This window comes from Xenopus tropicalis, chromosome 4, assembly GCF_000004195.4.
Source record: "Xenopus tropicalis strain Nigerian chromosome 4, UCB_Xtro_10.0, whole genome shotgun sequence".
NCBI classification, from domain to species: Eukaryota; Metazoa; Chordata; class Amphibia; order Anura; family Pipidae; genus Xenopus; species Xenopus tropicalis.
In genome coordinates this window covers 6,172,048-6,198,939 of record NC_030680.2, presented here as the reverse complement: position 1 = coordinate 6,198,939, position 26,892 = coordinate 6,172,048, and the positions used below count along the sequence as shown (strand labels likewise).

General features: G+C 47.1%; 1 protein-coding gene across 4 annotated transcripts in view; it reads right to left on the bottom strand.

The window, feature by feature from the left end:
- The window catches only part of usp47 (ubiquitin specific peptidase 47), a 52,543-nt gene extending 30,173 nt beyond the window's left edge, over positions 1–22,370 (bottom strand). Inside the window, exons 1-2 of one of the 4 annotated variants that reach the window (XM_031899703.1) lie at positions 22,176–22,370; positions 1,493–1,552 (exon numbers count right to left, since the gene is read on the bottom strand). In XM_031899703.1, coding sequence (XP_031755563.1) covers positions 1,493–1,552; positions 22,176–22,214 — 99 coding nt within the window. In that variant the 5' untranslated portion in view covers positions 22,215–22,370. 4 annotated transcript variants of the gene reach the window in all.
- Between the last annotated feature and the right edge of the window lie 4,522 nt (positions 22,371–26,892).

Below are 26,892 nucleotides of genomic sequence, written 5' to 3'. Positions count from 1 at the left end.
AGCTCTGGGCTGGTACTGTGAGTACAGTAAATAAAACATTATTTCCTGCTGTATCATGCAACGTGCCAATTTAGTTGGTGCAACAAAACCGCAAGATGATGAAGTAGCTAATAAACTGCAGAATTCCAAGGCTACCGTCTTGACTTGCAGGGCGAGACTGAGTAGGGTAAAAGTCCCAGCTAACAAGGAAGACTGAAACGGTCAGAGTAGGCCTGAATATTCTTACATTAGCCACTTTGCTCCATACCCCTCTGCTCTAAAGGTGCCCATACACAGGGCAATTTCAGCTGCTGATATTGCCTCCCCGACACACATTTAGCCTGAAATCGATAGGCCAAGTTTGATTTTTCCCCATCGGCTCGTTGATGCGGCCCCCATACCAACGGCGCCTATACCTGCCATTTTAATTTGATCATTTGGCCCTGGGGCCAAACGATCAAATTAGCCCAATATCACCCACCCGTAGGTGGGCATATTGGGAGAAGATCCGCTTGCATGGTGACCTCGCCAAAGGAGCAGATCTTACCGCTTATGGCCACCTAAACCATGAGATATTTGGACTTGCCGTTGTACTAAAGAATAAAGGCAAATATAGCACTGAATGGCTGAGCCTGGGAGCTGACATTAAGGGTCTGTATGGCCCCTTGTATCCATCTACTTGGCCTGTGATGCCAATAGAGTTTGGTCCCACCATGTGTAAGCTTTATCAGACAGGTCTATTAAAACCCTCTATCAAAAGAAACACAGGATTTCTTTTCTTTTTGTGTGTACTTTGGTATCGGACTTACTCTCTCAGTAAAATCCTTCATTCCAGGGGGCAGAGTCTGCACAGCTCTCTCCATTCTCCTGCTCCCCTGTCCCTTAAGAATTCACTCCCCCTCCCATCAGTATGTGTGATCTATGCTACCAGCAGCCAGAGCTGCAGCAGTAAGCTACTGAGACCAAGCTAAAAAGGCAGCTGCTATCCTAAACAAACAGAGGGAGCTTCTAGGGCTGTTACTCAGGTATGGTAAAGCTTTCTGCAGAATAAATACAGCGTTCTAGCACTAATGTGGTTAATCTATTGGCAGTAAAATGCCTTTAATGATGGCACTGCCTACAGCACCTAATAATTACCAGGCACCAAAACCGAGCACTCATGCAGCGGTGACATGGGAACCAATATAAAAACAAGGATCAAACTGATAAAGTGTAAGGTTAGTATTGGGCACACACACATAATACACACCCCTATAAGTAATGCATTCACCCTATGGGCAAGTATTTCACTATAATTCCATTTATTTCAGCGCTCGCTCCTTCTCGGAGTGAAGTTCTTTCACATATACAGTAAGCTGCAACGCTGATGGTTCCAATATGGCTAAGTATATGTATGGCAGGCAGTAAATAGTGTTAATAAGCACAACACCATGCTCTCCCACAAGGGTACTGGGAAACCCATGCTGCGGGCAATAACGCCAACCCGCATTGGCCAAACGTTCCTCTTTTCTACCTGCGAGAACTTCTTCTTCATCTCATTAAAGATACTCTGTCTGCAACTCCAAAACATGCCCTAGGGTAATGGATAAAAAGACACAGCAAAACAAATTCATGGTCATTATCAGCAATATTGGCACAATGCCCTAGAGAAGGCCCAGTATCACTGGCAGATTTCTCAAGTGCTGAAAAGTCACTAGTGGGTCATTCCTGGCTTGTTGCCCCCCTACATGAGTCTTAGCCCCACACTGTAGTGACGCAGAGTCTCGGCAAATACTACTTACCGTTTGTCACAAATGGAACTGGATTTGCAATATAGAAAACAGTAAGGTAGGAACCAATGCTGATCGGCTGCTGGGAGGGGGGGGATATCACTCCAACTTGCAGCGCAGCAGTAAAGTGTGCCTGAGTCTGAGCTTTCAGCCAGCGCTACACATTAGAACTGCTTTCAGCTAACCTATTGTTTCTCCTACTCCCATGTAACTGGAGGAGTCCCAAGCCGGACTTGGATTTCTTACTATTGAGTGCTATTCTGATACCTACTGGGAGCTGCTATCTTGCTCCCTTCCCATTGTTCTGCTGATCGGCTGCTGGGGGTGAGGGGGGGATATCACTCCAACTTGCAGCGCAGCAGTAAAGTGTGCCTGAGTCTGAGCTTTCAGCCAGTGATACACATTAGAACTGCTTTCAGCTAACCAATTGTTTCTCCTACTCCCATGTAACTGGAGGAGTCCCAAGCCGGACTTGGATTTCTTACTATTGAGTGCTATTCTGATACCTACGGGGAGCTGCTATCTTGCTCCCTTCCCATTGTTCTGCTGATCGGCTGCTGGGGGTGAGGGGGGGATATCACTCCAACTTGCAGCGCAGCAGTAAAGTGTGAGTGAAGTTTATCAGAGCACAGGTCACATGGCTATGGCACCCTGGGAAATGAAGAATATGGCTAGCCCTATGGGAAAAACAGATTACAATGCAGGATTCTGCTGGAGAAGCTCTATTAACTGATGGGTTTTGGGAAAAAAAACATGTTTTCTCATGACAGTATTGCTTTAAAAACAAATAAAAGGGACCAATCAGAGCCAAGAGGAGAGGAAATATGGGAAAATATAATTCGCATGGCAATTGAAATCACAAATGTTAATCACAATATAAATGTTACAATATATTAAACTATGAGGTTTTTAAAAGGTTTTATTCCATTAATGCAAATCATCCAATCAGCAGTGAAATAAATCCAGCTATCCCATTGGTTGCTTTGGGTTACACACCGAAATCTCCTTTGGTTTTGTGTTGTATTAATAATCTAAATAAGCAAAGTCACAAATCCCCAAGGGTTGAAACAAAGTTCTCAGAAGATCCCAACGGTGTCACTTGTGTACATTAAAGGGTTGGTCACAGGGTAAAGAACGTTTCCTCTTCCTCATTCCTCTAACAGGTTTCTATGAAACGCTGACACACGTAGTAACCATTCGGCAGCTCCGCGCAGCCCTTTAACAAATTCCAATCGACAGCAGTGAATTGGCACCCACTCTGCTGGGTTCAGCTTTACAGGACCCCCCAACAGAAAGGCCCAAACACCACAGCTGTTCTGAAATTATGCATATGGCTCAATCAGGCTTACATGTCATAAATTTAAAGGGAAATCTCCTATTGGGTTTATTTAATGGTTAAATGATTCCCTTTTCTCTGTAATAATAAAACAGTACCTGTACTTGATCCCAACTAAGATATAATTACCCCTTATTGGGGGCAGAACAGCCCTATTGGGTTTATTTCATGGTTAAATGATTCCCTTTTCTCTGTAATAATAAAACAGTACCTGTACTTGATCCCAACTAAGATATAATTACCCCTTATTGGGGGCAGAACAGTCCTATTGGGTTTATTTAATGGTTAAATGATTCCCTTTTCTCTGTAATAATAAAACAGTACCTGTACTTGATCCCAACTAAGATATAATTACCCCTTATTGGGGCAGAACAGCCCTATTGGGTTTATTTCATGGTTAAATGATTCCCTTTTCTCTGTAATAATAAAACAGTACCTGTACTTGATCCCAACTAAGATATAATTACCCCTTATTGGGGCAGAACAGCCCTATTGGGTTTATTTCATGGTTAAATGATTCCCTTTTCTCTGTAATAATAAAACAGTACCTGTACTTGATCCCAACTAAGATATAATTACCCCTTATTGGGGCAGAACAGCCCTATTGGGTTTATTTCATGGTTAAATGATTCCCTTTTCTCTGTAATAATAAAACAGTACCTGTACTTGATCCCAACTAAGATATAATTACCCCTTATTGGGGCAATTTAATGGTTAAATGATTCCCTTTTCTCTGTAATAATAAAACAGTACCTGTACTTGATCCCAACTAAGATATAATTACCCCTTATTGGGGCAGAACAGCCCTATTGGGTTTATTTAATGGTTAAATGATTCCCTTTTCTCTGTAATAATAAAACAGTACCTGTACTTGATCCCAACTAAGATATAATTACCCCTTATTGGGGGCAGAACAGCCCTATTGGGTTTATTTAATGGTTAAATGATTTTAAGTAGACTCAGGGCAGGACCCCTTATCTGGTAAACCCCAGGTCCAGAGCATTCTGGATAACAGGTCCCCATATCTGTACTATTACTTTATGAGGCTTCAATTTTATTGTCACTGTTACTATTTATTACTTATCATTCTGTTCGGGTCTCTCCTATTGATATACCAGTCTCTCATTCAAACCACTGCCTGGTTGCTAAGGTAATTTGGAAACTAGCAACCAGTTATCTGCTAAATTTACAAACTGGAGAGGCGCTGAACAAAAAGCTAAGTAATTTAAAAGCCACAAATAATAAATTAAGATAATAAAAATGAAGACCAATTGTAAATAGTCTTAGAATAGCACTCTCTACAGCATACTAAAAGTTAATTTAAAGGTGTACAAGCCCTTTAAAATGTCACCGTGCAAAGTTCCGAACAACAAATCAACAACTGACCTGCCCCCAAACTAAACAGTAGGATATTGTGCCAAAGTTGGGGGGGATCCACATCTGGTGACCCCCGTCCAGGTGCCAAGAAAGTACATTTTTCCGGATCAACTGCATCCCAACATAACTACAGACTGATCCGAAATGGCCACACATGCCCAGAAGGGCCACACTGCCCCCTATCTCAGCAAGTATAGCCCCCCTTAATTACAGGCAAACGGGCCCCCAATGGAGGCCATACATGCCCAGAAGGGCCACACTGCCCCCTATCTCAGCAAGTATAGCCCCCTTAGTTACAGACAGACTGGCCCCCAATGGAGGCCATACATGCCCAGAAGGGCCACACTGCCCCCTATCTCAGCAAGTATAGCCCCCTTATTTACAGACAGACGGGCCCCCAATGGAGGCCATACATGCCCAGAAGGGCCACACTGCCTAACCCTATCTCAGCATATATAGCCCCCTTATTTACAGACAGACGGGCCCCCAATGGAGGCCATACATGCCCAGAAGGGCCACACTGCCTAACCCTATCTCAGCATGTATAGCCCCCTTATTTACAGACAGACGGGCCCCCAATGGAGGCCATACATGCCCAGAAGGGCCACACTGCCTAACCCTATCTCAGCATGTATAGCCACCTTATTTAGAGAAAGACTGGCCCCCAATGGAAGCCATACATGCCCTGAAGGGCCACACTGTCTAACCCTATCTCAGCAAGTATAGCCCCCTTAGTTACAGACTGGCCCCCAATGGAGGCCATACATGCCCAGAAGAGCCACACTGCCTAACCCTATATCAGCAAGTATAGCCCCCCTTAATTACAGGCAGACAGGCCCCCAATTGAGGCCATACATGCCCAGAAGGGCCACACTGTCTAACCCTATATCAGCAAGTATAGCCCCCTTATTTACACACAGATGGGCCCCCAATGGAGGCCATACATGCCCAGAAGGGCCACACTATCTAACCCCATCTCAGCAAGTATAGCCCCCTTATTTACAGACAGACGGGCCCCCAATGGAGGCCATACCGGAGCCACTATACATTTCCAGAGAACAGGCTGGCGTGATTCAAGGTTAGCAGTAACAGGCAGTTAGATATCCATTAACGTCATTCACTTTTGCTATCGACAGGCACTCGGACTGCGCAAATAACAGAAAAGCTTTTGATAAGGAATCTTCAACCTGCCGCTTGATTTAAACTACAACTCCCAGCATTCAATTTAGATGTATATATATCACCTCAGTCTGGCTTACCTGGCTCAGGATAATGTGTCTAAATTTATCTTTTGACTTGGAACAAGAGAGAAACCAGCTGACAAGGAACTTGAGCATTGGGAAATCTGAGCCTTGGAACCCGGGGGGGAACCTTCGCTCGTACCCTTCATGGCGAAGACGCCCGACACATGACGCGAACTGGTGTAGGAATAAAAGATCCGAATGAAGGGCCCGTTTTGGCTCCGGAGTAAGATCTCGTCGTTGTGACAAACCGGTAGAGTGAGAAAATGAAAGTTAGTTCCGAGAGAAGGAGCTCGATCCTTCCACCGTGAGTTTTTTTTTTTTTTTTTTGAAGGAAGAAAATGAGAGAGTTACTTCCCCTTTGTGATTAGGAACAATCTCTTTCCTTATCTGGGAGACTTTGAGCCCATCGCTCCTACGGCCACGGGCGGCCAATGTGACTTTCCCCACTCACTCGCCCACAAACTCACATGGAATTTAGACTTTAGCAAAAATCAGACGGGTTGTAAATCCTAGGGGGAATTTTTATTATTATTTTTTTTTTTTGTAATTTGGTAGAGAGAACTTTGGCCCAATTGACATTACTGACAGTTCTGCACATGGTTCTGATCCACTTATGTCAGAGCAGAGTTCAGGCTGCTGGACCCACATAGAAATGACAGGGTTAAGGGGACCAAGGACTAAAAGGTAAATATTCTCCACATGGGTTTCCAATGATTTCAGTTTTTCTGTATTGGGTAAAGTAAATTGTTTGGCCATAGATAGATAGATAGATAGAGACAGACATAGATAGAAAGAGAAAGTAAGAGAGAAAGATAGAGAGATAGATAGATAGATAGATAGATAGACATAGATAAAAAGAGAAAGTAAGAGAGAAAGATAGATAGAGATAGGTCTACAGTTATATAACTCCGAGGCAGCGCCCTCTTCTAGATAGATAGAAATAGAAATAGAGAGACAGAGAAAGAGAGAGAGCTAGATAGATATATAGATAAAGACAGAAAGAAAGAAAGAGATGACAGACAGATATAGAGAGAGAGACAGATAGATAGATAGATAGATAGATAGATAGATAGATAGATAGATACAGATAGAAAGAGAAAGTAAGAAAGAAAGATTGATAGATAGATACAGACAGAGATAGATAAAGAGAGAAAGAAAGATAGAGATGACAGATAGATATAGAGATGACAGAGACAGACAGACAGACAGACAGGTCCCCAGTTATATAATCCTGAGGCAGCGCCCTCTTATAGATAGACAGATAGATATAGACAGAGAGATAGGTCTCCAGGTATATAACCCTGGGGCAGCGCCCTCTACTGACCAAACCCGGCGCAGGAGTACAGGAGTAGAAGTAAAAGAAATAACCTACTGTATGAACTAGATCATTCTCAGCCCTTTAATTCGGGAAGAAAGGTCACACACATTTTTAATAGCGTGTAAGTGATGGTATAATGGGCAATAACTGTCGAGTTACACTATAAAGGTTACACTATAAAGGCTCTGAGTTAATGGCTGACATAGAAAGGGAGGGGGGCTGGAGCAAAGCAGAGACAGTTCCGTGCAGTAGCTCAGATTCCAACCCCTGTGCCGATACACTTACTGTTTCCCTATCAGAGTAAATGCCCCAGGGCTGTGTAACCAGAAGCGCTGAGCCCATCAACTCATCCGGGCCAACCTCATTCCTCTGCCTACACACATTACTACTGGGAGTATGAGCGCCCGGCCCCAGAGCCCACACATTACTACTGGGAGTATGAGCGCCCGGCCCCAGAGCCCACACACATTACTACTGGGAGTATGAGCGCCCGGCCCCAGAGCCCACACACATTACTACTGGGAGTATGAGCGCCCGGCCCCAGAGCCCACACACATTACTACTGGGAGTATGAGCGCCCGGCCCCAGAGCCCACACATTACTACTGGGAGTATGAGCGCCCGGCCCCAGAGCCCACACACATTACTACTGGGAGTATGAGCGCCCGGCCCCAGAGCCCACACACATTACTACTGGGAGTATGAGCGCCCGGCCCCAGAGCTCACACACATTACTACTGGGAGTATGAGCGCCCGGCCCCAGAGCCCACACATTACTACTGGGAGTATGAGCGCCCGGCCCCAGAGCCCACACATTACTACTGGGAGTATGAGCGCCCGGCCCCAGAGCCCACACATTACTACTGGGAGTATGAGCGCCCGGCCCCAGAGCTCACACACATTACTACTGGGAGTATGAGCGCCCGGCCCCAGAGCCCACACATTACTACTGGGAGTATGAGCGCCCGGCCCCAGAGCCCACACATTACTACTGGGAGTATGAGCGCCCGGCCCCAGAGCCCACACATTACTACTGGGAGTATGAGTGCCTGGCCCCAGAGCCCACACACATTACTACTGGGAGTATGAGTGCCCGGCCCCAGAGCCCACACACATTACTACTGGGAGTATGAGTGCCCGGCCCCAGAGCCCACACATTACTACTGGGAGTATGAGCGCCCGGCCCCAGAGCCCACACATTACTACTGGGAGTATGAGCGCCCGGCCCCAGAGCCCACACATTACTACTGGGAGTATGAGTGCCTGGCCCCAGAGCCCACACACATTACTACTGGGAGTATGAGTGCCCGGCCCCAGAGCCCACACACATTACTACTGGGAGTATGAGTGCCCGGCCCCAGAGCCCACACACATTACTACTGGGAGTATGAGTGCCCGGCCCCAGAGCCCACACACATTACTACTGGGAGTATGAGTGCCCGGCCCCAGAGCCCACACACATTACTACTGGGAGTATGAGTGCTCGGCCCCAGAGCCCACACATTCCTCCTGGAAGCATGAGTCCCGGCCACTACAGCCCATTATACCAGCTGCAAAACTCATTTCAATTAGTTTGGCTCCTTCAGAGCGTACCATCCACCAACTCCTGCCCCCCCCCCCCCCCAGTAACCTGCTCCTGCCCCCCAAGTCTTACCGGCCAACTCCTGCCTACCCCCCAAGTCTTACTGGCCAACTACTGCCCCCCTAAGTCTTACCGGCCAACTCCTGCCTCCCCCCCAAGTCTTACCGGTTAACTCCCGCCTCCCCCCCAAGTCTTACCGGCCAACTCCCGCCCACCACAATGTAACCCACCAGACACCCACTCTTTCTATTACTCTCCAGTCGCCGTCTCCCCCTCAGTGTATTATCCACCTGTTCCAGAAACCCTTGCTATATATTGACCATCTGACCATTTGGGTATCTATGGCGAATCAGGGAGCTATTTAGATAGAAAGTCCTGGCACCCTCGTGGAATGGGGATTATCTATTCTGATGGAAATTTTACATTCTGCATCCGTCCGTTTCTGTACTGCTGGTTATGACTTCTGAAACTGCAAAGAAGACACAGACCTCCAGCAAATACTCTGACTCCCGCAAAGCTTGCATGCTTCTATGTCTGTTAAAGGGATACTTGCCTTGCAAATACTTCATTCTACAATAAGTGTATGTTTTTAAGTTTTAATAATGGTGTGTGGGTAGCCATGTCAGTTCATTATGCACGACTGTGTGCTCGTGGGGACAGCCAGCAGTGCTCCATGCAAGTCATTCCATTCTGATCTTCCTGCCTTCCGTTTTATACGGTACTCCTGCCGAGTGCTATTCTCTCATCTGTCACTAGGTGGCACTACAGATCATTTCCGAGCTAATTTTGACCTGTAGGATGCTAAACCCTACCCCAGCCCTCAGGTAACTTGCCTTATGGAGGGGTGCCAGGACCCATTTCCTCTCACCGTATATAACACATGCTGGCCTAAGTTGCCACTGCCCCTCCTTATATGTAATTAGGGTTCTTGCACCTTCAACTATTTTGGATATGGGGATCTGAAAGTCCCTGTACCATTATTTACAAGTGTATGTATGGCTCTTACTGTGCAGAGTCTATACAGCTAATGCCTAAGGGTGAAGACACACAGAGCTATAAGTAGCAGCTACTTGTCACGGCTACAGAAACAGACAATGCTGATCATTTACTTGATACTTGTCTCTACGTGTGTTTAGCAGAGGCAATTCTCTGTATTGTCTATGGCAGGGGTCCAAATGACTCTAGCAACCAGACTTTGATTTAAATGAGAGACTGGATTATTAATAGGAGAGGGGCTGAATAGAAAGATAAGTAATAAAAAGTAACAATAACAATAAAACTGGAGCCTCACAGAGCAATAGTTGTTTGGCTGCCGGGGTCAGTGACCCCCGTTTGAAAGCTGCAAAGAGGCAGAAAAGGTGGCAAATAATTCAAAAACTATAAAAGAATGAAGACCAATTGAAAAGTTGCTTAGAATTAGCCATTCTATAACAAATTAAAAGTTTGCTTATAAGGTTAACCACCCCTTTAAAACAACGGAACTTTCCTGAATATTACATACACAGGCTTCCTGCGGCACAGCAAATGGTTAATCCTATACCCCAATGTGCTTTATTAACTCCAGGAAGGCTGTTTTTTCTTTTGCACAAACAGGGGGGTAAAAGCCCTCAGCCCCCACCTTTTATCGGCTGCCCCTGCACCCACCCCATTAAGACAGACATTCTGTATGCTGGAGATAAAAGCAGCGGGCAGGCCTTTGTACTTGCCTCTCACTTTCCATTGGCTGCTGAATTATAAAGATAATGTATAGAGGCAGCACCCGCAGCAAGAAACGGAGACACCCCATTCCCCAGGGCAGAGTAACAGCACATTATATATATCTCTATATACAGTTCCTATCCCCAGTCCCCCTAATTCTGCTCACGGCTTCACGGGTTTTATACTCCAGTTTTTCTTGCATACATAAGGACAGCATGGCTGTCTCAAAAAGACAATGTAGGGAACTGGCCCATCAATGGTTAATATTGTTTGGCCATAAGCCCAATGACAACAAACTGTTCCCCTGGTCCATAGAGCCCCACCTTCTATTAAGGGTACAGGACCTGTATGTTCCACATATGTTGACATATTGGCAGCCATTGGCACCAACACAGAAGTTAGGGGTAGCAAAGAAAGTGGGGGACAAAATACACCCCCCCAAAATATTTCCATTAGAAAAGCAGTAAGCTGCAACGTATCAAGTATTTCAACTAGCTTATTATTTATGCTTTTTCCTATAGCAAACAAGCCCCACACCAACAGCATAAGCAACCGGTTGTAACAGACAGAACGGTTAATATGTACAAATAGATAAATAAGTCTGATTGAAGAAACCTATATGTATATTTATTACATGGCACAGATTCTAAAAGCAATTCTGACTGCCCCTATACGTACCCTCAGCATTTCCAACAGCACCGCCGGGGGCCTTAGGGATAGGTGGTACCCCTATGGATACCGATTGCTCCTCTTTATAATGCCGAATCTCTCCGGATTGCACTCAGCAGGAAAAGAACTTTAATAAAAGTGCTCCCATGATGCAAGGCTCTCCAACTCATAATAAACAATAAATCCAAGCTCTGGTTAACCCGGGTCTTTCCAAAATGGAAACGCAAATAAGCACTCACAATATCTCTCTCACGTGGGGAAAAACAAAAAAACAAACATACAGCTTAAAGGAACAGTAATGCCAAAAAATGAAAATGTATCAAAGTAATTAAAGCATAATGTATATAAATACCCCGCTGTGTAGCCCCTGGGGCAGCCATTCCTGCACTGCTACAGCTGGGGTGTTTGCTACAGAAACCCTACTATAGTTTATATAAATACCCCGCTGTGTAGCCCCGGGGGCAGCCATTCCTGCACTGGTACAGCTGGGGTGTTTGCTACAGAAACCCTACTATAGTTTATATAAATACCCCGCTGTGTAGCCCCGGGGGCAGCCATTCCTGCACTGGTACAGCTGGGGTGTTTGCTACAGAAACCCTACTATAGTTTATATAAATACCCCGCTGTGTAGCCCCAGGGGCAGCCATTCCTGCACTGGTACAGCTGGGGTGTTTGCTACAGAAACCCTACTATAGTTTATATAAATACCCCGCTGTGTAGCCCCGGGGGCAGCCGTTCCTGCACTGGTACAGCTGGGGTGTTTGCTACAGAAACCCTACTATAGTTTATATAAATACCCCGCTGTGTAGCCCCGGGGGCAGCCATTCCTGCACTGGTACAGCTGGGGTGTTTGCTACAGAAACCCTACTATAGTTTATATAAATACCCCGCTGTGTAGCCCGGGGGCAGCCATTCCTGCACTGGTACAGCTGGGGTGTTTGCTACAGAAACCCTACTATAGTTTATATACAGTGGTGTGAAAAACTATTTGCCCCCTTCCTGATTTCTTATTCTTTTGCATGTTTGTCACACTTAAATGTTTCTGCTCATCAAAAGCCGTTAACTATTAGTCAAAGATAACATAATTGAACACAAAATGCAGTTTTTAAATGAAGGTTTACGTTATTAAGGGAGAAAAAAAACTCCAAATCTACATGGCCCTGTGTGAAAAAGTGATTGCCCCCCTTGTTAAAAAATAACTTAACTGTGGTTTATCAATTTCAATTTTCAATTTCAATATCAATTTCTGTAGTCACCCCCAGGCCTGATTACTGCCACACCTGTTTCAATCAAGAAATCACTTAAATAGGAGCTACCTGACACAGAGAAGTAGACCAAAAGCACCTCAAAAGCTAGACATCATGCCAAGATCCAAAGAAATTCAGGAACAAATGAGAACAAAAGTAATTGAGATCTATCAGTCTGGTAAAGGTTATAAAGCCATTTCTAAAGCTTTGGGACTCCAGCGAACCACAGTGAGAGCCATTATCCACAAATGGCAAAAACATGGAACAGTGGTGAACCTTCCCAGGAGTGGCCGGCCGACCAAAATTACCCCAAGAGCGCAGAGACAACTCATCCGAGAGGCCACAAAAGACCCCAGGACAACATCTAAAGAACTGCAGGCCTCACTTGCCTCAATTAAGGTCAGTGTTCATGACTCCACCATAAGAAAGAGACTGGGCAAAAACGGCCCGCATGGCAGATTTCCAAGGCGCAAACCACTTTTAAGCAAAAAGAACATTATGGCTCATCTCAATTTTGCTAAAAAACATCTCAATGATTGCCAAGACTTTTGAGAAAATACCTTGTGGACCGACGAGACAAAAGTTGAACTTTTTGGAAGGTGCGTGTCCCGTTACATCTGGCGTAAAAGTAACACAGCATTTCAGAAAAAGAACATCATACCAACAGTAAAATATGGTGGTGGTAGTGTGATGGTCTGGGGTTGTTTTGCTGCTTCAGGACCTGGAAGGCTTGCTGTGATAGATGGAACCATGAATTCTACTGTCTACCAAAAAATCCTGAAGGAGAATGTCCGGCCATCTGTTCGTCAACTCAAGCTGAAGCGATCTTGGGTGCTGCAGCAGGACAATGACCCAAAACACACCAGCAAATCCACCTCTGAATGGCTGAAGAAAAACAAAATGAAGACTTTGGAGTGGCCTAGTCAAAGTCCTGACCTGAATCCTATTGAGATGTTGTGGCATGACCTTAAAAAGGCGGTTCATGCTAGAAAACCCTCAAATAAAGCTGAATTACAACAATTCTGCAAAGATGAGTGGGCCAAAATTCCTCCAGAGCGCTGTAAGAGACTCGTTGCAAGTTATCGCAAACGCTTGATTGCAGTTATTGCTGCTAAGGGTGGCCCAACCAGTTATTAGGTTCAGGGGGCAATTACTTTTTCACACAGGGCCATGTAGGTTTGGATTTTTTTTCTCCCTAAATAATAAAAACCCTCATTTAAAAACTGCATTTTGTGTTTACTTGTGTTATCTTTGACTAATAGTTAAATGTGTTTGATGATCAGAAACATTTTGTGTGACAAACATGCAAAAGAATAAGAAATCAGGAAGGGGGCAAATAGTTTTTCACACCACTGTAAATACCCCGCTGTGTAGCCCGGGGGCAACCATTCCTGCACTGGTACAGCTGGGGTGTTTGCTACAGAAACCCTACTATAGTTTATATAAATACCCCGCTGTGTAGCCCCGGGGGCAGCCATTCCTGCACTGGTACAGCTGGGGTGTTTGCTACAGAAACCCTACTATAGTTTATATAAATACCCCGCTGTGTAGCCCCGGGGGCAGCCATTCCTGCACCGGTACAGCTGGGGTGTTTGCTGCAGAAACCCTACTATAGTTTATATAAATACCCCGCTGTGTAGCCCCGGGGGCAGCCATTCCTGCACTGGTACAGCTGGGGTGTTTGCTACAGAAACCCTACTATAGTTTATATAAATACCCCGCTGTGTAGCCCCGGGGGCAGCCGTTCCTGCACTGGTACAGCTGGGGTGTTTGCTACAGAAACCCTACTATAGTTTATATAAATACCCCGCTGTGTAGCCCCGGGGGCAGCCATTCCTGCACTGGTACAGCTGCGGTGTTTGTTACAGAAACCCTACTATAGTTTATATAAATACCCCGCTGTGTAGCCCCAGGGGCAGCCATTCCTTGGACAATATTATGCCCTTACCAAACACAGCATGGCCATCTTTATATTCTGTTTATTTGGGCCTACAGCCAGAGTCATAGCCACACTAGCCGGTACCTGATAAGGAATAAATAGGGATGACTTGCTTACCTTTAGTTTAATATCACAGCATTATCTCTCGCAGTCGGAATTCACTATAAAGTGTACGGGTTGCAGTCGCACACAATAGGCGAGCAGTGTACATAGTGAGTTACTGATCAGTATAATTCTAATCCGGTATCTCAGCAAAGGGCTACAGGGCTCAGGCAGGGGATCTCCTTAAGAAGCATTAAGGAATGAACAGAGAGGAGACCTTTTATGCAGCTCAACAGGGTCCATACAAACAAGATTTCCAATCCCATATCAGCTCTATACCATATATATTTTATAACACTATATGGGTGAAGACACACAGAGCTACTTAGTAGGAGCTACTTGTCATGGCTACAAAATCCCCTGCCATAGACAATACTGAAAATTGCCTCTAATAAAAGAGGCAAAGATAACTATCAGTAAATGATCAGCATTATCTATTTTAGCAGCCGTGACAAGTAGCTGCTACTAGTAGCTCTGTGTGTCTTTACCCTATAGAATAACTACAGAGTTACAATATGGTCGCAGCAACACAGAATTGGCCTGTGGTTTAGGGAATCTAAGCCTATACTGGAGAGATTAAGGGAACACCAGTTTAGGTTATACTAGGAAACAGTATGGCAGCGGAATTCTATACAGGTATAGGACCTGTTATCCAGAATGCTCAGGGTTTTCTGGATAATGGATCTTTCCAGGACTGTTCTGCCCCCAAAAAGGGGTAATTATATCTTAGTTGGGATCAAGTACAGGTACTGTTTTATTATTACAGAGAAAAGGGAATCATTTAACCATTAAATAAACCCAATAGGGCTGTTCTGCCCCCAATAAGGGGTAATTATATCTTAGTTGGGATCAAGTACAGGTACTGTTTTATTATTACAGAGAAAAGGGAATCATTTAACCATTAAATAAACCCAATAGGGCTGTTCTGCCCCCAATAAGGGGTAATTATATCTTAGTTGGGATCAAGTACAGGTACTGTTTTATTATTACAGAGAAAAGGGAATCATTTAACCATGAAATAAACCCAATAGGGCTGTTCTGCCCCCAATAAGGGGTAATTATATCTTAGTTGGGATCAAGTACAGGTACTGTTTTATTATTACAGAGTAAAAAGTTAGATTTACTTATAATGAAGTCTATGGGAGATGGCCTTCCTGTAATTCAGAACCTTCCGGATAATGGATCCCAAACCTGTAAAAGTGGATATAAACCCAAAAACAAGTCTAGGCAACTTTCCAAGACACAATAAGCCTTTTTTAGCCGTATTAAAGTTAAAGGTTATTTGTATCTGTCTGGCTGCACTAGTGGTTCTGACTTTCGAACCAATGTAGCATTAGCCAACCGGACCTGGATGTGAAGCGACTTCCGCTACACTGTTTCCAGAGTCAGAATCAGGGAACTGAAAGGAACAAGAAACTTCTACTTTCTCTCTATCGTAACTCACAGCAGTCTGTACATGATCCTGGGAACAAACCTATGATTCTTCCAAGATGTGCGAGCACTAAAAATAATCTTGTGATGCTTGCACTATTTTGGGACTGCGGGGCTTTACTAAATAATTCACTCTGCTGGACGCACAGTAGATAAATGCACTTCTCTTCCAGCAGCCTGAAATGAATGTGGAGTAAGTACATCACCATACACGGCGCAGGTACAATATTCAGCCATAAAGCACAACGTAACATATGGGGCACTTAGTGAAACTCCTACTGCACTTTTAAAATGATCAAAAATGTTTTTTTCAATGTTTGTCCTACTTGACAGAGCTCGCTCACAGGGCATTAGGGGGGCTGCAGAGGTAAAGCCGCTCACATGTTATTTGTATTAGAGAACAAATATTTTTATAGTGTTCTCGGTATCTAGATGCAATGTAAATCCTAAGTATCTATTGGGCAAGGATCCAAAAGGCCCATTCTGTTACCTTACGTGACCCAACCTCATGTGTCTCTCCCATGAACAGTAAATATGTAACAAGCTCAAAGGCCTCAAGCAGCTGAAACTTTGGTTCCTTAATCACTTTATTTAATCTTATTACACTGAGCTGGATACAAAGGGGGTCCCTCCCTGCACAGCTTACACCTCACACCTGTTCTGCAATAGCAGCCTTGTAGTTCTGCAATATGTGTCCAACATATAGTTACTATAGTTCCAGGGGTACCCAGGGCACAAATAAGCACTCACCCCCAATTCCCCCCTAACTGGCCTTCAGGCTGGGCCCCCTTAGCCCATAACAAGGTTACAGATATATAGAAACATTGGGGTAACAGTCACCCCGCTATAGTTCCAGGGGTACCCAGGGCACAAATAAGCACTCACCCCAAATCCCCCCCTAACTGGCCTTCAGGCTGGGCCCCCTTAGCCCATAACAAGGTTACAGATATATAGAAACATTGGGGTAACAGTCACCCCGCTATAGTTCCAGGGGTACCCAGGGCACAAATAAGCACTCACCCCAAATCCCCCCCTAACTGGCCTTCAGGCTGGGCCCCCTTAGCCCATAACAAGGTTACAGATATATAGAAACATTGGGGTAACAGTCACCCTGCTATAGTTCCAGGGGTAGCCAGGGCACAAATAAGCACTCACCCCAAATCCCCCCCTAACTGGCCTTCAGGCTGGGCCCCCTTAGCCCATAACAAGGGTACAGATATATAGAAACATTGGGGTAACAGTCACCCTGCTATAGTTCCAGGGGTAGCCAGGGCACAAATAAGCACTCACCCCAAATCCCCCCCTAACTGGCCTTCAGGCTGGGCCCCCTTAGCCCATAACAAGGTTACAGATATATAGAAACATTGGGGTGACAGTCACCCTGCTATAGTTCCAGGGGTACCCAGGGCACAAATAAGCACTCACCCCCAATCCCCCCCTAACTGGCCTAGTGCCGTGCCGCTGAAGCAGCTATTGCCTCACACTGGAAGTGCACAATAAACAAGCCGGGTGTCACATTAAAGCTGACAAACAAAAACCCTGAAAAGGTCACCTTTTGTTCCAAAAAAGAACGTCAAGTTCTTCAGTAATGCTATTGGATTCCTTAAGGTTCTGCCCACGTGCCGATTGCATTTCCTGGTCACATCGGTGCAGCCCAGCCGGATCACTTTATTAAGGGAACAGCGCTGGCCCGACAGCTGAATGCTAATGACACAGCCGCCGTAATCCATCTGGGGAGCAGGCAGAGTGCTGGCTAATCAATAATATTCCATTAATACGGACAATATTAATGCCCAAATTACAGAAATGCCCCCGGTGCAGGATTTGGATTTACCCTGGGGTAACGTTACTTCTGCGCTGTAATTATCTCACATCTAATACTCGCTGGCCGGGCGGCTAAATAATTTATCAGCCTAAAGGGGAAGTTGTCGGCAATAGGTAGCGGCTATGAAACCAAACGGCAAACATACAAATAAAAGTCGACTGTTTCATAACCAGTCTGGCACCCACAGCTGCATTTTTGGCTAAGAACGTCTAATGCTCAAACTAAGGCCCGCGGCCCTCCAAGGTCACTTAGCCGGCCCCTGCTGCATCCTCACCCCTGGCTACTACCTGCCTGCCTCAGCGTGGTCCTTGGCCTAGCAGTGGCAGATAGGTAGTAGCCAGGAGTTAAGGTCCCCATACACTGGCAGATCCGCTCGCTTGGCGATGTCACCAAGCGAGTGGATCTTCCCCCGATATCCTCACCTACGGGTGGGCAATATCGAGAGTCCAAACGATCGAATTATAATGACGGGTATAGGTAAAGTCGGTCCGGGGACCGCATCAACGAGCCGATGGGGTCCCCGATCAGACTAGATTTTCTAACCTGCCCGATCGAGATCTGCCCGATTTCAGGCCAGATATCGGTCGGGCACGCCTGTCGGAAGGGCCTATACACGGGCCAATTAGCTATGGTCCAAGGGACCGATATCGGCAGCTACTATTGGCCTGTGTATGGGGGCCTTTAGGCGGGGAGCGGGGGGGGGGGACAGTCTGAGGGACTGTAAACTAGCCCCCTGTTTAAAAAGTTTGAGGACCCCTGGTCTAATGCCAGGCAAGTCCTGGTTATTTCCATAACCCTCCTGCTGAATTGTGCCAAGTTCTTGGCTAAACCAGTTCTCTATGGTTCAGTAAACTGGGGCCAAAATGAGGGCAAGAGACAGCAGGCACAGAATGAGAGCTACGCACGAGACCGTTAGACATGTAGGGCACACCCAGCGTCGGACAGTAACGTGTATGGTAAGTGCCCAGAAGGATACAAAGATAACGTGAGTGTCGCTGTGCCAGCCGGGCAGCTGTCTCCGCCATATGGCACCGGCTCTGTGGCTGCCGCAGGGCACAAAGGGAAAGTCTGGGGACAAAGAGAGAACTCGCGTGTAAAATTGGGATTTAAAACAACGATTTGGGTAATCTGCATAGACAAACAACAATACTGCCGGGGGGGGTTCCACAGGGCAGTGTTCCATCTATAAAAGCAAGTTGGCAGCAGATGCCCGGATGCCAGTCAATCACACGGCATACTTGTCTCGGAGCTTGTGACAAACCAAACAGGTGACAGCGAGTATAAATAGCTGGTGACATCAGGACCCAGAATGTCAGCCCTTCAGCAACGCTCTTAACGAACTGGTTAACGATGGAACTTAACGAATTGGTTAATAGCGAGGGGAGGGAAGCCAATGCTTTTGGCGATGGAGACAATGGACCTGTTGATCCATCGAGCAAAGATTTGGACATTCTAGTCTAGGGGGGTTAAAGGGGATATAAACCCAAGAAAATATATATTTATATTCTAAGCAACTGTCCAATGTACATTCATTACTCATGAATCCTGGACCAAGGAATAGCTCAAAAAGGACCCCTGCCCTTTGGTGATGCCCCCCCTACTCCGTGGTAACTGATCCCACCCATATAGGAATCATAAGAAGGGAGTCTGGTCAGGTCCAGGCCATAAAGTAGAAGAGGCCTTTGGGCGTAACTGGGAAGTAGTGGGTCTGGGTCAGACTTGGGTCGAAGCACTTCTGCCCCATTCTCTCCACTGCTGCCTCCGACTTTATAAAACAATGTAGCAGAAACCTTCTGACTTACGAGCCAATGTAGCGGAAGCCAGCTGATTAACAGACCTACGAAGCCCGCTTGTGGAACCGTAGGCCGACGCTGGCCATACACTCCCTGGTTGCTAGGGGAAACTGGACCATAGCACCCAGAAAGATGTTAAAATTCCAACAAAAGCTAAAACCCCCCCACTAATTTCAAACATTAAAAGTTCATTTAAAGGGCAACTACCCCTTTAAGAAAGGCAACAAGGAAAAGACTGGTCGCCGTTTTTCTCTCGTCTCTTATCATGCGTGACGACAGGAGGCGTGTGCGTGTATATCACATACCTGAGCTGCAGGGGGATACAAAAGCGCACGGAACACGGAAGGAGGAGGAGACACGAAAACAAACAAGGGACGGAGCGATCCTGCCTTGGCTTTTCATAACAGTCCCACAGCTTTTGGTTTTAGTTTGTCTGCACTTAGTACACTTAGCCCATTAGCTATAAGCCGGCCCTCTAGTAATACGTTTTCCTATAGAGTATTGCCCAATAAAGCTCCTTTGAGTGACGGGTATAAGGAGCTTATTATGGCCTGCGGGTATGTGCCCAGCCCAGGTTTAACATGTGCCCCAACTGCCCTAAGGATGCCTCAGACTGGCCAGACTACAGCCTCCCACCTCAGCCCTGACTACTACTTATCTGCCCCAGCTCAAACTACAGCCCCCCCACCTCAGCCCTTACTACTGCCTATCTGCCCGAGCTCAAACTACAGCCCCCACACCTCAGCCCTAGCTACTACCTATCTGCCCCAACTCAAACTACAGCCCCCCCACCTCAGCCCTGACTACTACCTATCTGCCCCAACTCAAACTACAGCCCCCCGCCTCAGCCCTGGCTACTGCCTATCTGCCCCATCTCAAACTACAGCCCCCCCCCGCCTCTGCCCTGGCTACTGCCTATCTGCCCCAGCTCAAACTACAGCCCCCCCACCTCAGCCCTGACTACTACCTATCTGCCACAGCTCAAACTACAGCCCCCCCGCCTCAGCCCTGACTACTACCTATCTGCCCCAACTCAAACTACAGCCCCCCACCTCAGCCCTGGCTACTGCCTATCTGCCCCAGCTCAAACTACAGCCCGCCTCTGCCCTGGCTACTACCTATCTGCCCCAGCTCAAACTACAGCCCCCCCCCGCCTCAGCCCTGGCTACTGCCTATCTGCCCCAGCTCAAACTACAGCCCCCCCCGCCTCAGCCCTGACTACTACCTATCTGCCCCAACTCAAACTACAGCCCCCCGCCTCAGCCCTGGCTACTGCCTATCTGCCCCAGCTCAAACTACAGCCCGCCTCTGCCCTGGCTACTACCTATCTGCCCCAGCTCAAATTACAGCCCCCCCCCACCTCAGCCCTGGCTACTACCTATCTGCCCTAGCTCAAACTACAACCCCCCCTGCCTCAGCCCTAGCTACTACCTATCTGCCCCAGCTCAAACTACAACCCCCCCCCCGCCTCAGCCCTGGCTACTACCTATCTGCCCCAGCTCAAACTACAGCCCCCCGCCTCAGCCCTGGCTACTACCTATCTGCCCCAGCTCAAACTACAGCCCCCCGCCTCAGCCCTGGCTACTACCTATCTGCCCCAGCTCAAACTACAGCCCCCCGCCTCAGCCCTGGCTACTACCTATCTGCCCCAGCTCAAACTACAGCCCCCCGCCTCAGCCCTGGCTACTACCTATCTGCCCCAGCTCAAACTACAGCCCCCCGCCTCAGCCCTGGCTACTACCTGTCTGCCCCAGCTGGGGCAGAGGACCACACTGAGGCAGACAGGTAGTAGCCAGGGGTGAGGACGCAGCAGGGGCTGCAAAAGTTAACTTTTTTGATTGGTTGCCATGGGTAACTGCCCTAGTGCCCACTGTTAGTAAATGACTAACACCAGTACATGGAAAACACCTCTGCTGGCTGCCAATGGTACCCGTGCCAGGGGCACTACCACTACAGGCGTCAGCATTACGCACATACTCTTATTAAAAAAAGAATTTGGGTTATGACAAAGGTGCCCGATGCCGATAGGCGGGCCCCATAACCATTACAGCACACTGCCCAAAATAACCCTTTCCCTGCCGGCTGTACCCTCAGCCCAGCACACACACACTAAGGAGTTGCTCCCGACTCCCTGCGCTGCCCTTGGGCACTGAAAATGCTTTGTAAATAAAAGCGGTGCCAGCTGTGCTTGTGTCACTGGAAAGCCGATAACGTAACGTACACCCTGTGCTGCTGGCACCGCTGAACCATTAACTATATAAATACCAGTGGGGCAGCTGCTCCCATAAAACACTCAGAACTATGAGCACCGCCACTAAAATCACAGGCTGCTCAATACCGCCAACATGTAAGCGGCATAACGGGTCATACCATTATGCAGGGCAGTCTGATTGCCAGCGGTGCCCATGGTATAACAATGTGCCATTGGGGCCCATGGTATTTATTATGCCACATGAGTTAACACTTGAAATACTGGCTGCTTATTGATACCTCCCCCCCAAGCAAAGCACCCCACTTTAGGGGAGGAATAACTATACAAACAAGGAAGTGCAACTAGTTTTCCAACACTTATGTACTGAGTTGTAGTTCAGCAACAACCAAGGCCGCAATCCTTTATTCTCTTAGCCGTAATGCTTGAGGGTGGGGGGCAAAGCCAATGGGTCCTGCTTGGACTCCCTGTTCCTAGCATACCCAATCGGGAGTGCTTTAGAAGTTCCAGAACTACAACTCCCAGAATCCCCTTCCAGCACTTTGTTGTGACACAGATCCAACAGATAGGAGAAAGCCATTGGCCGGCCCCCCATAGAGCAGAGGTGACAAGCAGAGGGGTGGGGGCTCCCGTTCGTGTGTCAGCGGCCCTCCCTCACCTCTTTGGGCACCAGGTGGCTCTCTTCTCCGGGCCTCATGTTCGTAGGCAGTGTGTGGGATCTGGCAGGCTCACAGTCGGCAGGGCATGCTGGGAAGGCCGCCGCTTCCTTCTCTCCAACTACATCGGACACAGCGCAGCGGAGCTCTCTGCCAGGAGCAGACGCAATCAATGGAGAAATGGCCGCTGGGAAATCTCGCGAGAAGACGGTAGGCGTCACTTCCGGGTGGGGCGCCGAGAGGCAGTCGTTCCCATGACAACAGAACGCTTATTAGGAGTAGCAATATGGCCGCTGTTTGGGGTTCAGTCAGCGCGGAAGAAAGTTCGGCTTATTCGGTGCTGAGCTGGCCTACCTTTGGAAATCTATGTTGCCAATCTATCCTGTGCAAATAATGTTACTAAATACACTTTTTTAAACGTATAACACTTCATGGTATGTGTCTTATGGAACAGATACTTGTGCCCTAACAGTAGGTGTACATTCCCGGCCGTAAAGCACACATTTAAGGGAATGTAAACCCAAACATTAAATTTCCTTAATAAATAATATAATGCTACACAACTTTCCAACAAACTTTGTATAAATAGTTGTACTGGGACTTATTGCTAGCAGCATCTGTCACTCTCTCTTCTCGACCCTGCTGGACTTTTTATACATTGTAGCAAGGCTGCCAGATTTATTTTTCCAAACCAGCCAAAGTCAGTTCTAAAACCAGACCAAAACTGGCTAAATGCCACTTTGAAAGTATAGCACACAGGGTGAGCCTGAAAGAGCAAAAAGGAATAGAAAACAGAGCCTCTGTCTATACTGTCCAATTGCATGCTGGGTATTGTAGTTTTCTATTAATCCTAGCTGTAGGCTAATTGTTAGATACAAACTACATTACCCAGCATGCAGTGGAACAGGCACATTAGGGGGGAAAAAACTTAGGCTAGTTTCCAAACTACAATGGCGGGTTTGTACTTTGGAAACCCTGCTTATCACTTTATTGCCTTTAGCCCACAAGAATTTAGAGAGCTTCCAGCCTTGTTATTTAAACAAAAGCCCCAGGGCTCATGACTGCCAGCATATAGATCAAGAGAAATTCTGCAATCTCTGCTGCTTCACACAGACATGGTTCCTGTGGCCCCATAAGGACTACATAGAAAACTCTGCTGGGGCACAGCACCAGCCCCTCTGTCCTTGCTTTAAATATATACAGTAAGTCCCAAGGCCAAGGGCCTAAGTAGGTCCGGTGCTTCCGGACCTAAATACACCCCTATACGTCACTTTTTTAAATAAAAAAGAGAAAATATAGGCACCCAAGGTCTTCCCTGCCCCAGGTACAGGCCCTTGGGTGCCTTATTATAAATACGTCCCTGCCCAAGGCTAGGTTGTTTGGAAATCAACAACAGCTGGTCTTATAGGGAGAAAGTTGTGGGGCAGAAAAGAAAACAATAATACTGGGAATGCCAGGGGGGCTGTAAGGTGCCACAGACAGTCACTATTTATTGGGCTGGGGGGGCTGTTTGTGCCTCTGGGTACTGGGAATGCCAGGGGGGCTGAAAGGTGCCACAGACAGTCACTATTTATTGGGCTGGGAGGGGGCTGTTTGTGCCTCTGTGTACTGGGAATGCCAGGGGGGCTGTAAGGTGTCACAGACAGTCACTATTTATTGGGCTGGGAGGGGGCTGTTTGTGCCTCTGGGTACTGGGAATGCCAGGGGGGCTGAAAGGTGCCACAGACAGTCACTATTTATTGGGCTGGGAGGGGGCTGTTTGTGCCTCTGTGTACTGGGAATGCCAGGGGGGCTGTAAGGTGCCACAGACAGTCACTATTTATTGGGCTGGGAGGGGGCTGTTTGTGCCTCTGGGTACTGGGAATGCCAGGGGGACTGTAAGGTGCCACAGACAGTCACTATTTATTGGGCTGGGAGGGGGCTGTTTGTGCCTCTGGGTACTGGGAATGCCAGGGGGGCTGTAAGGTGCCACAGACAGTCACTATTTATTGGGCTGGGGGGGCTGTTTGTGCCTCTGGGTACTGGGAATGCCAGGGGGGCTGTAAGGTACCACAGACAGTCACTATTTATTGGGCTGGGGGGGGGGGCTGTTTGTGCCTCTGTGTACTGGGAATGCCAGGAGGGCTGTAAGGTGCCACAGACAGTCACTATTTATTGGGCTGGGAGGGGGCTGTTTGTGCCTCTGGGTACTGGGAATGCCAGGGGGAACTGTAAGGTGCCACAGACAGTCACTATTTATTGGGCTGGGAGGGGGCTGTTTGTGCTTCTGGGTACTGGAATGCCAGGGGGGCTGTAAGGTGCCACAGACAGTCACTATTTATTGGGCTGGGGGGGTCTGTTTGTGCCTCTGGGTACTGGGAATGCCAGGGGGGGCTGTAAGGTGCCACAGACAGTCACTATTTATTGGGCTGGGGGGGGGGCTGTTTGTGCCTCTGGGTACTGGGAATGCCAGGGGGGCTGTAAGGTGCCACAGACAGTCACTATTTATTGGGCTGGGGGGGCTGTTTGTGCCTCTGGGTACTGGGAATGCCAGGGGGGCTGTAAGGTGCCACAGACAGTCACTATTGGGCTGGGGGGCTGTTTGTGCCTCTGGGTACTGGGAATGCCAGGGAGGCTGTAAGGTGCCACAGACAGTCACTATGTATTGGGCTGGGAGGGGGCTGTTTGTGCCTCTGGGTACTGGGAATGCCAGGGGGGCTGTAAGGTGCCACAGACAGTCACTATTTATTGGGCTGGGAGGGGGCTGTTTGTGCCTCTGGGTACTGGGAATGCCAGGGGGGCTGTAAGGTGCCACAGACAGTCACTATTTATTGGGCTGGGGGGGGCTGTTTGGGCCCCTGTGTACTTGGAATGCCGGGGCCTATTTTGAAGCCCAGGCCAGGCCAGTACTGTGTATACACAAACATGGCTGATATGTGCTCATATATCTGGCCACAAACCATCTGAATTCTGCCCACTTAGATATATACAGTGGAGGAAATAATTATTTGACCCCTCACTGATTTTGTAAGTTTGTCCAATGACAAAGAAATGAAAAGTCTCAGAACAGTATCATTTCAATGGTAGGTTTAACAGTGGCAGATAGCACATCAAAAGGAAAATCGAAAAAATAACTTTAAATAAAAGATGGCAACTGATTTGCATTTCATTGAGTGAAATAAGTTTTTGAACCCTCTAACAAAAAAAGACTTAATACTTAGTGGAAAAACCCTTGTTTGCAAGCACAGAGGCCAAACGTTTCTTGTAATTGATGAGCAAGTTTGCGCACATTTTAGGAGGAATGTTGGTCCCACTCCTCTTTGCAGATCATCTCTAAATCCCTAAGGTTTCTGTCTCTGTGCAACTCTGAGCTTGAGCTCCCTCTATAGGTTTTCTATTGGATTAAGGTCCGGAGACTGACTAGGCCACTCCATGACCTTAATGTGCTTCTTCTTGAGCCACTCCTTTGTTGCCTTTGCTGTATGTTTTGGGTCATTGTCGTGCTGGAACACCCATCCACGACCCATTTTCAGTTTCCTGGCAGAGGGAAGGAGGTTGTCGTTCAGGATTTCACGATACATGGCTCCGTCCATTTTCCCGTTAATGCGAATAAGTTGTCCTGTGCCCTTAGCAGAAAAACACCCCCAAAGCAAAATGTTTCCATCCCCATGCTTGACGGTGGGGACGGTGTTTTGGGGTCATAGGCAGCATTTTTCTTCCTCCAAACACAGCGAGTTGAGTTAATGCCAAAGAGCTCTATTTTGGTCTCATCAGACCACAGCACCTTCTCCCAGTCACTCACAGAATCATTCAGGTGTTCATTGGCAAACTTCAGGCCTGCACATGTGCCTTCTTGAGCAGGGGGACCTTGCGAGCCCTGCAGGGATTTTAATCCATTGCGGTGTAATGTGTTTCCAATGGTTTTCTTGGTGACTGTGGTCCCTGCTAATTTGAGGTCATTAACTAACTCCTCCCGTGTAGTTCTAGGATGCTTTTTCACCTTTCTCAGAATCATTGACACCCCACGAGGTGAGATCTTGCGTGGAGCCCCAGAGCGAGGTCGATTGATGGTCATTTTGTGCTCCTTCCATTTTCGAACAATCGCACCAACAGTTGTCACCTTCTCTCCCAGCTTCTTGCTAATGGTTTTGTAGCCCATTCCAGCCTTGTGCAGGTCTACAATTTTGTCTCTGACATCCTTGGACAGCTCTTTGGTCTTTCCCATGTTGGAGAGTTTGGAGTCTGCTTGATTGATTGATTCTGTGGACAGGTGTCTTTTATACAGGTGACTAGTTAAGACAGGTGTCCTTAATGAGGTTGACTAATTGAGTAGAAGTGTCTAACCACTCTGTGGGAGCCAGAACTCTTAATGGTTGGTAGGGGTTCAAAAACTTATTTCACTCAATGAAATGCAAATCAGTTGCTATCTTTTATTTAAAGTTATTTTTTCGATTTTCCTTTTGATGTGCTATCTGCCACTGTTAAACCTACCATTGAAATGATACTGTTCTGAGACTTTTCATTTCTTTGTCATTGGACAAACTTACAAAATCAGTGAGGGGTCAAATAATTATTTCCTCCACTGTATGTGATTAGATCAGGGTGTACATTGGGCAGGTTTGCTACTGGTGTACAAGTAGATTGGCCAGTGATTGGCCGTTACGCCTTAAGGCCACCTACCCTTGCATTTGCCTACAATGCAGTGTTTATTTACACCTTCCCCTACATGGGAACGCACAT